The sequence below is a fragment of the Podarcis erhardii genome (genome assembly GCF_964252035.2).
Source record: "Podarcis erhardii genome assembly, chromosome: 11".
In the NCBI taxonomy this organism is placed as follows: domain Eukaryota; kingdom Metazoa; phylum Chordata; class Lepidosauria; order Squamata; family Lacertidae; genus Podarcis; species Podarcis erhardii.
The window spans coordinates 2,330,089-2,348,250 of record NC_138501.1 but is presented as its reverse complement, the minus strand read 5'-3'; the positions used below and the strand labels follow the sequence as shown (position 1 = coordinate 2,348,250).

Genomic DNA, 18,162 nt, shown 5'->3' with positions numbered 1-18,162 from the left:
AAAAACAAGCCCTAACTATAATGCCTTTTCTTAAAAATAGTATTGTTACTTACTCATCATGATTCACTTGATACATATTAACGAAGATACAAGTCTTTGCGGGAATATGATACCCATTCAGAGTGGCATCTTTGGTGGTACTGGAAACAAACACACAAGCGCATACACATCACTTTTGTTCAACACTGATATGTGGAGCTGCACAACAGCTTCACAGCAATCTACAGATAGTGGTGAGAGATCAACCTGTGGCCCCCACCTATCAGAAATATAATTTAGGATTGTTCCACACTGATGTACACTTCCTGCTAGGATTGTCATGGTACAAACAAAAGGAACCACCAAGAATGGCCTGGGTCCGTCACTGCTGACATAAAGGGTCACTTAGATTTTATGTTGTTATGCACCAGCATTACAGATCTTGGCTTCTCCAGTTGGGGATTTAAGAGCTTTCCAAATGTCATGGAACGTTTCATGTGAATGAAATACTGTTTTCCTTATTGTTAAAATAAAACAAGATGAACAAAAGAAGAAATAAACCCCACAACCCGTTTTTCATTTGAGCTGAGCAATGGTTTCTTATTTTGCCCTGTTTGTAGTACAGGCATTCCATGCTTACATCTCCTGAAGCATTTTGGGTTTCACCTTAACACAGCTTTTCTGAATTCCGAACATGAACATTTTCTCCATCTAAACTGCCCTCAAAGCTTCAGTCATGCACCTGTGGAGTTTTTGCCTGAGAGGGCTAACAGCAGAGATCTGGGTGGGGAGGGTGATTCAGCGCTGCCTCCTCCCAAACTCTAAAGTAAAAAGTTGAAAACATCAGGAGATCCAGAATGTAGCTTGGTTCTTGGTGAGGCTCCCAGAGAAGAAGTTTATAAGGCAGCTTACAAGACTGGCTGATTCTCCCACGTTCTTGCTTTCATCCTCAAATTTCACTTTCACTCCCCCACTTAATCTTGTTTATAAATTTGCTAAGTTCCTAAAGGTTGCTAAGTCACATGACAAAATTGATTTTGAATTGGTGCAAGTCTCTCTTCCCTCCCCCACCCCATTTTGGGTGGCTTAAATACTGTCAGCTGAGTTGAGGTAATGGACTTTGCTAGCATATCTCTGGCTGAGTCCCAGCTCAGCCCGGAAAGCACAAGATCCACTCTCATCCTGGTGGATTTTGAATTTGGGTGGCACTCATTTTTTCTTCAAATTGTTTGATTAAAGATGTCCAGCCCCTGCATTATTATTTGTTAATTGATGTGTTTTATTTACAAATGAATATAGGCCATTTAAACAAATAAATCTTTTTTGGTGGTGCTGGTGGTGAATTTTAAACAGTTCTGCCTGAGTGGCTTCTTGCAATTGGTCACTTTAGGGCTAAGAGCATTATAGTATTGGGGGATGGCTAGGGGATCTAAGGGAACTGTAACAGGGTGGACAAATATCCTAAGCCACATCTTTTACCTATAAGCTAGGGAAACTCCTCATAAAATAAGACACTTCTTTCTTCAGTACTCTACTGGACACAGAATTCAATCGATGACGGCAAAAATTATCTGGAATATTACTTCTGTGGTCAAGCCCCAGTGTTAAGGCAGAATCCAGTGATGGGAAGTTAGGGAAAGGGGTGGGGCAGAGTGCTAACTATTCCATGCAGTCAGTTAAGGTAACTTGGCAGTTCTTTGGTATCTGAAGAAGTGTGCATGCACACGAAAGCTCATACCTAGAACTAACTCAGTTGGTCTTTAAGGTGCTACTGGAAGGAATTTTTTTATTTTGTTTTGACCATTGCAGACCAACACGGCTACCTATCTGTAATTGGCAGTTCTGTCTGTGTTGGCAGCACCATGCAAAACATGAAGTAGTCATATGAGCAGAACTCTGAAACAAAACCACTCTCCAACTCTGCTTCTTACCAGTGAGGAATAGTGAAGGGCAGGAAGGAGGCATGCCTAAATATTTCATGAAGGAAAGCTTCTGTGTAATGCAGAACTTTTCGATCTTTAAACCTTGATGGTCTTTCTCCAATCTTTGCATCTGCACAAAACAAAATGGAACATGTTTCAAGCAATGTGCTTCACAGGATTGTTTCAATTTTCCATTTAATAAATTTAATCAAGAACATTACCAATTTCTTCTTGAATTTTCGTTTGAATTTCCGGATTGCTTATCAGGTACAGAAATATCCATTGCAAACATACTGACAGTGTAGCAAAGCCTACAAAATAAAAGAAGTGTCAGGATAAGTTGTGGTTAAATTATTATTCTGCAAACAACATTTTGGTATTTCTATATGCTGAAATCCGTTGTAGGCATAATGCACAAATCCCAAGAGATATTCCATCACGAATGTATGGAATAAATACATCCATACATTTCCATATAAAATTGACTAGCTCATTATGATTTGACATGTTTTGGTACTACTGGTAATTGCTAATGGTTCACTTAAATCCAGGTCCTGGATATTTCCATGCCTGCATGAGCATTTTCCTCACCAGGTGTGCCCTGTAACGGGGGCCGAGGACCCGCAAAATTTTAAAGGAGGGGGCTGGGCACCCTCAAAATCCCACAACCACGCGCATCTTCTGCCAGGGTTGTGACAGGGTAAGGCGTCTTTGCCCTGTGCGTCCCTTTCACAGGGTGGGCAGTGGGGGACAGCAGCTGAGCCGCCCTGGTCGGGTGGGAGGGATGGCGTGCATGTGACATCACGCATGCGTGACGGACTCCCCTAATGTTGGGCACAACTCAACGCTTCTGTTCCCCAAAGTTGCAACGCTTTGCAGGATGGAGTTTTTGTCATCAGGTCCTCAATTTCTGGCCATAATTTTATTTAGCCAAATGCCTAATTCAGGTCACAGATCCATTTTTGCTGAAATTTACAACCAGTCCCAGTTTGACAGTCAATTTTGCAATTCTACCCCTTGCAATGGTCCAAAAAAATGTTCAGTCAAACAGTACTTTCCTATCAAACGTTAAAATGGATTATATTGAGTTCCATTTTAGGGGGTGAAACCAATTCCATATTTTAGGTGTTGGAAAAAATTTACACACTTTGCTAAAGTTTGTCCATGTTGACAATGACACAAAATCCATCTACACAGAAGACACTGGGCAAGAGGTCTACAATTAATTAATGTATACTTTTTAAAAATCTCATGAATTTTAAGTCGCACTAAGTCTATCCACCAACAAAGATAGGAGCCTTTATATGGTCCCAACAAAAATTTCACCTGCTCTTCACCTAAAAGATCAGCTGTCAACAGCAGGCAGCTGTGTTTTAAGGGTCATGTTTAAAAACTCAGAGTGGCAAAAATGTTCCATACTTACCAGCCCCAAAAATGTCATTGACTGTAACTATTATTTTCTGATGAGATAAAGCTGCAGCTTTCCCATCCTCTCTTTTTTCATTGCTAACACTAATGAGGGCATCTGTGATGTCTCTGAGATGGTTCTAAAGGAAATAAACAAAACCCTTGATGCTATTTTCAACCAATCACTTTTTACTTGGCAACCTACAATTTGTTTAATCCTACATATAACGAGTCTATCTTGTTTTTTCCCCTCCCAGCCAAATCAAGGGCTTCAGACTCTTAGGACAAAATTTATTTTGGAAAAGAAAGCAGCAAGTATCAGCTGTTAATAATGTCAAGCATAGTGATAAATTCCTTAGGCAACAATCCCAGCCTGACTTCATAGCAAGATATTGGCCTAAGTAACATTATAGTCACAGGAATTTACTGCCAAGTCAATACACACAAAAGAATGCTGCTAATGGTATTTCTCTTGACAGTACAAGAGTGTTATCTTCTCCCAATCTCACATAAGGCTGGACAGAAGTCACATTAATCTGTGACTTCTGTTTTAAACTACAGTGGTACCTCCAGTTGTGCATGGGATCCATTCCGGAGCTCTGGTCGGATCCCGAGGAATTCGCAACCGGAGGTGCCGCTTCTGTGCATGCGTGCAGCATGGTAGAGTGCTTCTGCGCATGCACGTGCAGTGAAATCCGGAAAAATACTTCCGGGTTTGCTGCATTTGCATCCTGAAGGATACGCAACCGGAGGTGTACATATCCAGAGGTACCACCGTACATAAAAATGTGCATTTCAAAATGTTTCCCCTTACAATGCACACAGAAACAGAATTGTAGAGTTGGAAAGGATCCTGAAGGTCATCTTGACCAGCCCTCTGCAACACAGGGATCTCAATTAATTCATCCATGACAGGTGGCCATCCAACCTCTGCTTGACAACCTCTTACCATCAGATATTTCTTCCTGATGTTTAGTAGGAATCTTCTTTCTTGTAACTTGAAGCCATTGGTTCAGGTCCTAGTCTCTGGAGCAGGTATCATAGAATCGTAGAGCTACTAGACCCTTGATCATCTTGCTTGCCCTCCTCTGAACACATTCCAGCTTGTCAATATCCTCCTTAAATTGTGTTGCCCAGAAGTGGACACAGTACTTTGGTATGTTTTTTTGAGCCAAGAACTGATATGCAACATTCCCCCTCCTCAGATTTCCTGATACAAAATCAGTATCCCAGAACTCCAGGGGGTGGAGATGGGGGGTGGGGGTGGCCAGGGATACAGACACCAGCATTGTGCCTGTGCAGTCTCCCCTCCAGAGCTAATAGCAGTTTTTGGAGGTACAATTTTGCATCAACTGCTGCAAAATGCTATTGCCCAATTAGCATCTACCAACAGTCATACACAGCATACTACTCCAACTTCCCATCATCTGCATAGTCTGTTACTTTCTAGGCTCAAATCAAGATGCTGATTCTTACTTTTACAGCCCTACATGGTTTAGGAACCCAAGTAGTGGGGCAGGGAATCCTTCCCCATATGAAGTGCAACCATTTTGGTTGTGGGGCTCCAGTGTTTTGCTCTTTGAGTGTCTAGTTTACACCTGGCTCTTTGAGGTTTTAAGCCCCATTGATTTGCTGCCTCTTGTTTTTCTCTGCCCTGTTGCTTCTATTTTTTCTTTTAATTGCTACTGCTCCATTTGTAATGCGTTTTTAATTTTAATTTGAGTTTTCTTTAACTAAGTTGTTTTCATTTGGGGAGCTGCTTCATTACAATGCATTTCATTTTTTTAAGAAGATCAGAATTTTAAAAATAATTTTAAAAATATTTCGTTGAAAACTAGTATGCTTTAGCTGTTAGAGAAACTAGATAGAATATTTGCATGTCCAGGAAATAAAAGATTTATATACCACTTGGCTGTAATAAATCCTCAAAGTGGTTTACAAAAAAAATGTAATTATTTTTAAAACAGCTATTTACAACATTCAAAAGTGATTAAAATCAATGATAAGCAGAAAACAAGATTAAAACACATGTCAACCTTCCACATGTCTGGAATGTTAGGAATGTTAATATGCGAAATGTGATCTAAGTTGCCATTCTACTCTGCCACAAACTGTAGAAATGTAGTGCTTGAACAGAAAGATACTGCAACCCTTTCAATGTTTTTGGCAGGCGTGATCTCCTGCCATGCTTTGGTTTGATAAGTGTCATGCTACCTGAAGAACCACCCCCACCCCCCAGGTTTTCCGCCTCCACTGCTGAAAGCTTACCTTATCGTATGTGGTGTAGTGGTCTTCTACACGTTTTGCAACAAAGTTGTTGAACTTCCTATAAAACTCTCGAGCAGCCTTTGCAGCAGGAAGCGGGAGGTAACGAAGGGATGGTATAAAATCAGCTGGATTGAAGACACCTGATGCTTTTATGAAATCATCGTTTACCTTAAGCATGCCTTGAAACTCCTCGTCATCATGGTCATACCTTTTGTTGAAGCAGAGGGCACAGACAACATTCGCAATTGCACAGGTAGTGGAGGCAGCAGGGTCAAAGCTACCAGCCTGTTTGGAGAGCTCCACGAAGGTTTTCACCAGTTCCAAAGCTTCAGCACAAACATGCTCTTCAAGCAGACAAGAGCAAGTGGAAGACGTGGCTTCTGATTTGGTGAGTGACCTTAAAGCTTTGCTGGCAATTTGCTTCTGAAGCTTCCAGCTTTCTCCGTACTTCACAGAAAATGACAGGCTCTCTCCATCAGCAAAAAAAGAAAAGGTGTGCATGTCAGGTCGGGCAGCAAAACTCTCCCCATCTCTAAGCAGCACCTGTTTCACTGCATCCAGTCCATTAACTACCACGACTGGTACCATTCCCAGCTTTATCTGAAACACATCTCCGTATTTCTTCCGCATGCGCTCAAATGAAATGTAGGGATACTCTCCCAGCTGGAGAAGATTCCCCACAATTGGCAGAGACCAAGGTCCTGGTGGCCGAGGTTGCCTGCTCTTCATAAAAATTCGTATAGAAATTAAAATGGAAGCCACCGTAAAGAAGGCAATGGTCACCTTTGAAAAGGAAACTTCTTCAGCTGTAAAATTCATTTTCAAATAAGAAAATACCTGAGAATAAAAATGGCAGACTGAAACTCCTTTAAAATAAAATAAAATAAAATAAAACTTAAAGACATGTGTAGATACATAGATTTCCGGCAAGACATTTTGCAGCTCCATATCCTTCTACACAGTAGAACCCATTTGCTTCGTGGCGCATTATGTCCATGTCCCCCCCCCCTCCCAATGCAATTCAGAGGATTTCTCTGGTTGCCACAATCTCTCCATCTACAAGTGATTCTAGGATCTTTCTCCCACACTTTTGTATCTAGTGATATCATATGGTAAAACCACTGTCTGTCTGTCTGTCTGTCTGTCTATATAGTGGCAAAGCACACTCCCAACTCATTACATTTTAGATACGAATCCGTATACAACTCTGACTCTTAAATTACAACCAAAAGACCTTTTATTGGGTAGAGCTCCCTAATACTTACAGAAGAGCCAAATAATGAAATGTGTCTAAATATCTCTTGGGGAACACAGCAATGTTTCACCAAAGTCAAGTTGTTCATAATATATAGCCAGCAACCCCGCGGCAACTCCGGATGGCTGCTTATTGCGGGATCAGTCTTGCTCAAGCAAACAAGCTTTTCACAGCATCCATACGACGTTGTCAGCATCAAAATAGCAACCCATATTTTTGCACTGTTAATCTGCCTGAAGTGTGTGCACATCCTGGTTAGACAGGATTTGGTCATCTAAACATGGCCCCCTCCTTGTTCCACAAACCATGACTAGGGATCTGCAAGTGGTAGGCTGGATTTAGCCCTGGCCCTAAAGAATGTAAGCTGGCCTTTCAGTGCCAACTTAGAAGCAATGGGGATATTAGGAGATGCAATGGTGGTGGAATAAGACTTGCTTGGATTCCAGTGGGGGAGATGAGGACCATCCCTCACCTCCTGAAAGTGGCTATCTTGTAAATGAGATGATCAGAACAAACAACATGGGATCACCATGGGATGATTCCTTTGAGAATGTGTGCAGGCAAAACAGAAGGCTGGCTATTTAATAAATGGAATGAGATGTAATTGTTTTGGACTTCCGGGTTGGCACCTCCAGGCAATGGTGGAGTTCCTCCGATCGGGAGGAATTTGCTCCGTGGAAATTAGGGTCTGACCACCACGGCGAAGGCGGAGACCCGTTGAAATCACAGGCGGGAGAAGCTTGTGAACTTGGGATTTGGCTGGCGCCTTTTGCGCCTCCCCTACTCGCGGGGAAACCCTGATTTGGGGATCCGGAGCGAAGTGGGATGAGCGGCGCAGTGCTTTGAATCGACTGCTTCTTTCACTGAGTGAAGCCACATCGCTGTTGCCGGAGAGCGCTGACTTTTTCCTGTGGACAATTTGACTTTAAACAACTACCCGTGAGTAGAACGGAAAATTGGATCTTTAAATTCCTTAATTTGGCATCGAAGCGGGAAGGTTTTAAACAGGAAGTCCACCTTCCTCTTTTGTAAATGGATTGAAGCAAAGATGTTGCAAGTTAAAACCTTGGAAAGTATTTTGTAAAGGATTAAATCTCCATCGGTTAAAACTGTTAAAAAACCCCCTTGGAAGCAGGAGAAGAGGGGCGAAATTTTGGACTTAGTGAGCCTGCAGGAGAGAGTGAAAAATTAAATTACCACTGCTCTGAACCTGGAAAAGGGCTGCCAGCAGAATTAACGTTTTGGGAGAGTTCATTGATTGTGAACGGATAGCATGTTGACAGATGGCTAAATAAGAGAAATATATTGTTTCCATTGCCCTTGTCTGCGTTCAAAAAGGAGGAAAAGTAATTGAAAATTGAAACTAACTTTATATTTTAAAATGCGCATGAAAGGATCGATACAAGTGGAGACTGTTTCCCTCTAGAGGGAGCTTTTGAAACTGTTACAAGAGTGGTTTTTTCCAGCTGCAAGATAAGAGCTGTGAGAATCAGAGATTGACCTTGGACTTTAAGAATGTTGACAGAAGGAGCTTTAGTGACTGTTTTATGTAAGATAAGCTACTCGCTGGAACAGCTTCACAAAAAGACGGATGTTATGAATTCCAAACTTGAGAACTTGGAACAAAAAGTGATAAATTTGGGACAAAAAGTGACCATTAATACAGAAATTGCTCAGGATTTGATACAGGAAACTATGACAGGACAAACTGGGGAGAAGGAGGAGAAAGTTGTGGTTGTTGAACCTAAAGTAATACAAGTGGAAGCCCCAGCCTTTCAGAGGCAAATCGAGGACTATAAGTGGAGGCCTCTTATGAATGAATATAGAAAAAGTCAGAATTTGAAGATTGGAGCCCTGCCTGCACTGGAGAAGGAAGGCTGGATAGACTCTTTCATGCAGGGATTTATTGACCTTTGGGTTCTGAATCTGGGTCAGGAGGTGATTGGAGTTGTGGGGGTCTTTGGATCTGGAGGAGTCTTGAAACATCATTTGAGATATTGTATGGACCTTGGTTCTAGCTGTGGAGAGTTGGCTGGCCTGTCGAGAGGGAATGGGGGCATGGCTGGGTTGGGGCCTCCCCGAGACTTGCTCTTCAGCATTTTCAGCTTCAAAGAATATGAAGAAGGATTGCAGAAGGGACTTGGAAAAGATTTAAGAGCCTCGGACAGAAGATCTCCAGGTTGATGAACTATATGGAATGGACGGAAATGATTGGCAGAATCCGAGACCAGGGAGAAGAGATGGTGGTAGAAGATTGGGAAAGTCTAAAGTTTGTACATAGAAATATTGTAAAATTAATGAGTGTTTGAAAATTGTTGGAATGAAACTTTATGGCTTTAGCAGAAATGCTATAAGGAGTTAAGTATTAATAAGTATTTTAGTATTAATGGAAAATAAGGTTAAAAATATGTTAAGACATTCATAATGATAAAGATAGAGAAAGATGGAAAGGATTTGCTGAAACAAGTAACAGAAGTGGAATACAAAAAGGGAGGTGAGAGGAAGTCGATGAAATAAGGGAATGAAAGATAGACTAATGAAATGGTATGCTATATGTTTTTTTAAATTGTTGTTGTTGTTGTTTTGTTTTGTTTAATTTAGTGTTAAGGTTGTGTTTTGTATTGTTTATTGTATTGTTTCTTCTTTTGTTCTTTTTTTTTTGTCTGCTGTAAGTTTGAAAAGTAATAAAGATTATTTTTTAAAAAAAGAAAGCGATGTAATTGTTTTGGGGAAAACATAGTAAGTGGCAAATGCATCCCAAACTATTTTCTTTTTTAAAAATCCAAAAACCAGAACATGTCGTTATTTAATTTATGGATGGAGAAGTCTGCACTTTGGCAATGATTCAGCTGAATTCCAACTCTATAAATATTCATGGTAGTGTTGCAACAGGGTGCACTTTGAACCAAGTTCTGGCTCCCCCACTTGTGCCTCTAAAGCAAGAATTGTTTACTGCAAACTGCCCCTTCTCCAACGTAGAATTCCTGGAATCAGTCTCAGCTTCTCGGCCATAAACTGAATCATGAAGAGGCGTGTGAAGAAACTAAAGTTAATTTAAGGACAGTATTTCTGGATAACTCATTGCTTTTCAAAATATAAACAAGTAGTTTAAGTTTAAATCTCCCCTCTCCTAGCTACACATAAGCTTTCCTCTAAAGAGCTAAAGCAAGACATGTTTGGGTTTTGCATCGATCACAACGTTTTCCAATAGAGAAATATCAGGGTTGAAAGAGACGGAAATGTATTTGACCATTTTCACATTTCCCCCCACATTTATTCAAAAGTTACAATACAATGCATTTTCATTCAATATACCCCGCCCCCCAGACACCTCTGTGATGATGGTGGCACTAAAATATCCTGTTCTTCAATAAAAGAGAAAAGGTATCTTTTCTGGAGATGACTTGTGAAGACCTTCTCCTTTTTCTGAGCTCTTTATTCGGGCTTTATCTGGCACTCTGTCCTCAAGCAGGCACCAGCCAGGCTGGAGCCCGGCCGGGGCTGAGGCCAGCGGGAGTCCAAACCTGGGAGGCTACAAAGGCTCGGCGGGGCCACTCCGTGTGGAGGCAAAGGCATTTGGCACATCCATCCAGGACAGCTCCCGCCCCCTCGAGGCCGCCTTCCTAAGCCCGCAAGGGACACACTTTCTGGGGCGCCCCAAGGGACGGGAGCCCGCCTGGAAGGGGAGCTCCAGCGACTCTGCCCACGCTCAAAGGCACGGCTCTCTGCCGCTTTGGGAAGCCTTCACCTTTCTATTTCTCAAAAGCCAACCGAGGGTTTTCTTCTTCATTTCCCTTTTGCTCGCTCTGCCCAGGACAGCCGCGGCTTCGAAGCCAGCCAGACCCCCGGGGCCGGGCCGCGCCTCACCTGCTTCGCGCGCCTCCTCTTCTCCCCTCGCCGGAGCCGCCTCCGCGCGCGCCCACCAAGCCCAGCGGCGGCGCTTCCAGCTGCTTCCAGCAGAGGGCGCCAGCGCAGCCCGCCAGCCCCTGGCCCCGCCGCGTTTGAAACGGGGGGGGGGGGGGGCGCTGCCGCGTGCGGCTGCTGCCCGTGGGCCACGAGAGGGCGCTGTGTGCCCGCGGGAACCTCTTGCATAGCCTTACCGTCCATTTCTACCCCGCCTTTCCCTCTGACGGGACTCAAGGCGACTTCCATGTCAAAAGAAGAGCTGCTGGAACCATAGAAAGACCCATTCGACGTGGACAGAATTAAATCTGTTTTTGAAAAAAGAAAAAAGAAAGCACAGTGCCTCAGAGTCCTGCAATCCAAGTTTCTAAATTTAACTGGTGCAGAAAGGAAGCGTTCCCCTTCCCCTCCAGACATAGTTGGGCTGCAGCCCCCCCCCCCCCACTGGCCACACGGGCTGCGGCTGGGGGGGCCTGGAGTCCAGAAAAAGGGGAGAGCCAGAAGTTCTCCATCCTTTACCTACAAGAAATATTTACCAGGCTGGTGGTAGTCTATTTTTTAAAAAATAATATTTATTAAAGTTTTTAGAGTTACAGAAAAAAAAGAAAAAGAATTAAACATAACAAAACCATAAAATACAATACAAAGACAAAAAATACTACATATACATAACAAAAATAAAACAACAACAATTTAAAAAACACATCCAATACTTTCAATGTTATTAACTTTCTTTTACTTGTTTCAGCAACCTTCTCACACCTCCCTTTTTTTGTATTCCACTTCGATTAATTGTTTCAGCAAATCCTTTCCATCTTCCTCAATTTTCTGTCCTATCATTTAACTTGACAAATTCTAACATTATTTTTTCCTTTAATCCATTTACAATCTATTGTACTTAATTCTTTATAACATTTCTGCTAAAGCCATGTAACTTCATTCCAACATCTTTCTAACATTCCTTAATTTTACAATATTTCTGTAGATAATCTTTAAATTTCTTCCAATCTTCTTCCACCATCTCTTCTCCCTGGTCTCGGATTCTGCCAGTCATTTCCGCCAATTCCATGTAGTCCATCAACTTCAACTGCCACTCTTCCCGGGTGGGTAAATTTTGAGTCTTCCAATATTTTGCGATGAGTATTCTTGCTGCTGCTGTTGTTGCATGCATAAAAAATGTTCTATCCTTCTTTGGCACCAATTGGCCGACCATGCCCAGGAGAAAGGCCTCTGGTTTCTTCACAGGCTGGTGGTAGTCTAAGGTTACCCAAAAAAATTCAGTGACTCTGGGGACACTTATTGTTCGCTACATACATGTGAATGCTGAGAAAGCTGTAACTCCGGGGACTGTCCCCGGGAAACAGGGACATTTGGTAACCTTATGGTAGTCTTTATGTAGTCACATAATTTTGAACATGTTGGGTTAGATCTAGATTTAGGCTGCAATCCTGACTCAACGCACCTGGGAGTAAGACCCACTCAGTTCAGTAGGACTTCTTATTGTGCTGTATGTCTAGGCCAAAGGTCAGCAAACCTTTTCAGCAGGGGGCCGGTCCACTGTCCCTCAGACCTTGTGGGGGGCCAGACTATATTTAGGGGGGGTGAATGAATTCCTATGCCCCACAAATAACCCAGAGATGCATTTTAAATAAAAGGACACATTGTACTCATGGAAAAACACACTGATTCCCGGACTGTCCATGGGCTGGATTTAGAAGGCGACTGGGCGAGATCCAGCCCCCAGGCCTTAGTTTGCCTACGCATGGTCTAGGCCCACTGATTTCAGCTAGGCTCCACTTTTTGGGCTTTTTGAAAAATGCACTTCTCCTGCTGCATCTTTTTCCTTTGCAGGACTTTGCCGATAAACTTTGGTTATATGACTGTGTTTTTCATTCGTATGACTGCACTAACGTCTGCTTGGAACATCCGTGGTGCCTCCTGATATTTACTCTTCAAATAGTAAGGGACTGGCAATTACATAACACATTGCCTGAGTTACAAAGGTTGCCACCGTCACCACTGGTATACTGTCTTGATTCTGCGTATTCTTCTCTCCGCAGGTTATATAACCCACCAAATACTTTTCAGGAAAGAGATTTGCCTTGGCACATATCCAGCAAACATGCCACAGCATGGGAGCTGGAGAACTTGGAAAAGAACTTTACCCATAGAGATCAGATAAGGACCCTTATCTCCTAATTATGCAGGTTAGAGTTGGTATGATAGTAATACATATTTGGCATTTTAAAATATTGAATGGCAATATCCCAGGTGCAGTAGGCACAAAAGTTGAACATTAATCTTTTATTATTATAGCTGTCATATACATCTTAATTTCTTGACTGATGTGACCTGGGCACAATGTGCTTTACCAGTTGCTTTACATGGTTTGGAACAATAAGAAAAAGCAGGAGCTGAAGACAGCTGGAAGTGGGGAAATCATTGTATTCATTCACAGAGTGGCATCGTAAAGGCCACCAAGTCCCCCCCCCCCCCCCGCTCTGCGCAGGAAGCATTTCTACCCACTCCTTCTAGGCCTGCCCTGTGAGGCAACATTCCCAACTCTTTCAACCATTCCTCAAAGGACTCCTTTTCTAGGTTGCCCTCCTATGGACACTCCACAGTGTGTCAACATACTGTTAAAATATCCCTCTTGGGACACTGAAATAATGTGAGTAGAGGTTGTGGGTGTGGACGTGCCTTCCCCGAGCCCTCCGCTCTTAACCTTCACGTGCTCCATGTCCACACGATCGGGAACCCTGTGCAATTCTGGTCCTCCCCTCTCAGCCCCCCGGGCCCAAGACGGCCTGCAGAAGAGAAATCCAGCTGCAACAGAGGGACCCCTTCCCTACTTGAACTCTCTGCTTTTTCTTTTTGTTCTTGTGTGTTATTGAAGTGTATGTTCTTGTTTAAATAAAATATTTTAAAAGAAAATACACCTTGCCAAATTTGAGATTTCAATAGTGTTTTTGAAAGCTTATTTTCAACATATATATGCACAAACACACCCTCCCTGTGCAGAAAAGATCCTGACTTCTCTTAAAGAAAACTTTTTGGGTTGCCACCAGGAGGTGCAATTGATACTTTTTTCCTGCAACACATCCTTGCTTAGAATAGCCATTTTACCTCATTTGCTCAGATGCACTTGCTCCACGTGTTTTCTTTTTTTAAAAAAGAAACTAGTTTTAAATCAGTCCTTCTTTGCATCTTCTGAAAGTTAACAGTATTGCCTGTTTTGAGGGAGACACAGTTTTCCCTCATTTTTCTCTTTCCAGCCTCTAATTTTGCCAAACTCCTTTTCTTGCCTCACAGTCTGCATCCATATCTAGGGACTAAATGTGCATACCATTTACGGAGCAGGGCTGAGGAACTGGAGCTGGTGAGACTGATCCTTACCTCTCCCACTCCTTGAGGGCCAATTGATTGGTGCTGAGCAGAAGTGCCGAGTTCCACACAGAATTAGGAGGGCTTGTCAAATGTGCATGATGTCACACGTGTGACACACACGTGTGATGTCATGTGTGTCGGAAGGAGGCTGTGAGGCCTGACAAGGCCCTCTTCCACCATGGATAGGACCAGAGGGTCCTCTGCCACAGTGGGGAGGCCCAAATACCCCCGTCTCAAACCAGTCTTCCCTCCTGTAGTCATTGCACTACATGAAGAAAGGCTTGTGTCTCAGGAGTGCCTGTGGTGATCTCATATAATGAGAGTAAAGCCAGGGAAGCTTTATCACTTTGTGCCTGGGGAAGGGAGCATTGCTTGTTCACAGAGCCATCTTACGCAGTCCCTGCACTTGGCAACTCCCTGCCTGTTAGCATTAGGCAGGCATTTTCCTCCTGTTTTAGGTGCCTGCTGAAAACACCTTTATTTCAACAAGCCTTCTCAGACATGTAATTTAGTTATGCATATTGTTTTTTGGGGGGCACACTGTAGAATGTCCATAGGAGGGGTCCCTTTACCTTTACCTTTTGAGAATCACTGTCTCCTGACCATTTTACATCCCACTGCAAGACAGTCAGTCTTGCTTTGCAGCTGCTGCACTGTGAGTAGAAGAAAATGTCAAGGGATCACAGACCAGTCCATGCAGCTAACATATATAAAAGGTTGAATGTTACCGCAGCAATGTAAAATGATCAGGAGACAGTGATTCTCAAAATTACTATGATGTAACTCATTAGAACAACTTAAAGGTAAAGGTAAAGGGACCCCTGACTGTTAACTCCAGTCACGAACAACTGGGGTTGCGGCGCAAATATCGCTTTACTGGCCAAGGGAGCCGGCATTTGTCCGCAGACAGCTTCCAGGTCAAGTGGCCAGCGTGACTAAGCCGCTTCTGGTGAAACCAGAGCAGCACATGGAAACACCGTTTACCTTCCCGCTGGATGGGTACCTATTTATCTACTTGCACTTTGACATGCTTTCGAACTGCTAGGTTGGCAGGAGCAGGGACCGATCACCCCATCACAGGGATTTGAACTGCCGGCCTTCCGATCAGCAAGCCCAAGAGGCTCAGCAGTTTAGACCACAGCGCCACCTGCACCCCAGCACAGCAACTGGGTGGTAGAAACATAAACAGCATAACAGTGCCCCCAGCTCCCAACTCCTCTAGACTGTCCAGAAGGAAATCATGGTCAATGGTATCAAAAGCCACTGAGAGATCCAGCAGGAGCAGGAAACAGCTTTCACCTCTGCCCCTAGCCCACCGGAGATCTTCGACCACAACAAATGCTTGGAAATAGAATGCAGGATGATGCCTTTCTCTGATACACTCCTTTTCCCACTCAGGGAATCACATTATAGGGACAGGTGCCAATGCTGTGAAGGCCACCACTGTCAAGAACTACTGATCATCAGCCACCACCACCAAAACCTGCTTGCAGGAAAGATGTCAACCCATCGCAGTATCTCCAGGATCAGTATACAGTAGAACCTTGTGTTACAGACGGGATCCATTCTGGAGGCCTGTCCATAACACGGAACTGATGCAAGCTGAAGCGCCACAGCGAAACCCGAAAGTAGCCTGTTCTGGTACTTCCGGGTTGCCACGGGACGCAACACGAAAACACGTAACCTGAAGTGGACACAACATGAGGTATGACTGTATACTAACTCAGACTAGAGCCCCTCCTCCCCACCTTCTCACCACAAGCCACTTTTGTATTCTACAAAAATACAAAGTAGACATAAGTGACTTGGAGTGACTGTGTGTGGGTACCAAGCTAGCCAGCAGCCCACTGAGGAGACAGAGGTACCACTATCAGAAGAGCACCATTACACACCACTATGCACCAAAGGCCAGCACCACCCACTAAGGAATGTGCCATAATGAAGCATTTAATGTTTCTCTCTTTTGTGAACATGGAAAGCAAAACCAAGATGAGGAGGGACTGCAGAACAAAGCAAGCATCTCCTGCCAGTGCAGAAAGGAGGTCTAAGAGAAGTAGAAGTACAACAATCTGGTGCTCACAATACTGGGAGCTCCAGCATCCTTGATGACCAGCCATGCTAGCGGGGGCTAATGGGAGTTCCAGTCTAACAACAACTACAGGGTACCAGGTTGGGAAAGACTGAGTGAGCCTATTTTCTTAATTTTTTTTAGCTGGTAGTAATTCAGTGAAGAAATCAAAGAAATAGTCACTGTAATTCTAGAAGATCAGACAACAGTTTTGCATTGTGGGGAGCAGTATTGCATTCACATTGGGATGGTAGATTGTTTTTTAAAGGCACAATATCTACTTCCCCCAATTAACTTCTTCAAATAATTCAGAAAAAAACCCAAGTTTGTACAACAGAAGTTTAAACAGAGTGAATGCTCAAATATTTTTTTTGAAATGGATAACTCTGAACTCTACACCACTCCTTATTAAAAGGTTTCTGTTTCAGGGACTTCAGTTTCTGTTGTCTTCCAAGTGTGCTGTTGTATCTGAAGTTTCTTATTTATTTTCTCCTTTCAAAGACTAATCTGTCAAAAGACTTGAGTAATGCAGTAGTACTTAGGAGTTAATGATTTTTCAAAAACAAAAAATGCAAGTGTTTGTTTCTAAATTTGCATAGACAGGGTATTTCCAAGGTATTTCTCAGACTGAAGAATGTCTACCCAGATGCTTAGAAAGTTGAGGTAATTTTAATATGCTTTAGTATTTTAACTTCTATATCCTCAAGATATGTTTGGGATTTTTTTCTAGATTTTCTTGTTTTATCTTTTTGTAGTTTTTTTACAATCAAGCGGTGTATAAAGTTTATGAAATAAATAAATAAGAGGGTGTCTTTTATTTATGAGATTTCTGCCCTTTACCAGAGTAGGTTACACCATATATGTGTGTGTGTGTGTGTGTGTGTGTGTGAGAGAGAGAGAGAGAGAGAGAGAGAGAGAGAGAGAGAGAGAGAGATTATAAAACAAATGAAGCAGTTGCCACCACAAAACAAGACAAATTAAAAACAGTTCCATATATAAAATAATACAAAAATTAAAAATAATTCAATATATAAAAACAGTTCAAAATAGTTCCACTACAGAATCAAAATGGGATAAAGATCTTCCTTTAAGAGGCTTGTTGAAGGAGGATAATCTTCTGTATTTGTCAAAAAGACAACAAAAACGGTACCTGATATGTCATGAGAGAGTATACCAAAAGGTTGCTGCCATAACGCTAAAGGCCCGATTCCTATATTATACAGAACAAACCTCCTGAAAGGATGTTGTCTATGGGAGGTCCTCTACTGCACAGCACAGGAATCAATGTGGTATACAAGGGAGGCATATACAGTACCTTCTCCATTATATGCAGGATAATGAAAAAGCAACATATGGTTCCAACCCCCTTAGAACTATTTTCCTGGAGTATAGGTGCAGTCCTATATTACACCAGGTCATCAGCTGAGGGGCATTAGAATGAGGTGGGAGGCTCTTGGCATCAGCAGAAGTGAAGAGCCACCAGCAACATACCCAAGAAAATGTCTGTGAGCACTGCAGGATGGCTCAACCAGCTAAGCCTCTCTGCTGGTCATGCTCCACCTAAAAATGGGTTGGATTCGTAGGCAGAGTCTGGTGTGGTGCACAGGGGAGAAACACACCTATGCTGGTTCCTAACCCCCTCTTGTTGTGCAAACATGCCTGCAAACAACAGAAATATACACCAAGACAGGAGCTGGCACAAGTACTGCACCACCACCACCATTGACTCTAGTGGGACTTCTACCTGAAATAGCGTCTCCACCCGCATCATTCTGGTCCAGCTCTAAGGACCTTATGGAGCTTCTCTCACTGTGAGAAGGGAACCAGGGAACCAGGCAGAGGGCCTTCTCAGTGATGGCTCCCTCCATGTGAAACGCCTTCCCATCAGATGACAAGGAGATAAAGAACTATACAGCTTTTAGAATGCATCTGAAGGCAGCTTTGTATAGGGAACTTTTTAATGTTCAATGTTT

The 18,162-nt window shown here is 42.9% G+C and overlaps 1 protein-coding gene across 3 annotated transcripts in view; it reads right to left on the bottom strand.

Moving 5' to 3' along the window:
• LOC309352497 (cytochrome P450 1A1-like) overlaps nucleotides 1–18,162 on the bottom strand; it is a 32,969-nt gene that overhangs the window by 3,727 nt on the left and 11,080 nt on the right. The window contains exons 1-6 of one of the 3 annotated variants that reach the window (XM_081881020.1): nucleotides 10,699–10,846; nucleotides 5,577–6,413; nucleotides 3,325–3,448; nucleotides 2,123–2,212; nucleotides 1,911–2,031; nucleotides 54–140 (exon numbers count right to left, since the gene is read on the bottom strand). In XM_081881020.1, coding sequence (XP_081737146.1) covers nucleotides 54–140; nucleotides 1,911–2,031; nucleotides 2,123–2,212; nucleotides 3,325–3,448; nucleotides 5,577–6,395 — 1,241 coding nt within the window. In that variant the 5' untranslated portion in view covers nucleotides 6,396–6,413; nucleotides 10,699–10,846. Of the gene's footprint in view, nucleotides 1–53; nucleotides 141–1,910; nucleotides 2,032–2,122; nucleotides 2,213–3,324; nucleotides 3,449–5,576; nucleotides 6,414–10,579; nucleotides 10,628–10,698; nucleotides 10,847–18,162 lie in introns of those variants that run through there. The other 2 variants (XM_081881019.1, XM_081881018.1) reach the window with 2 other exon arrangements.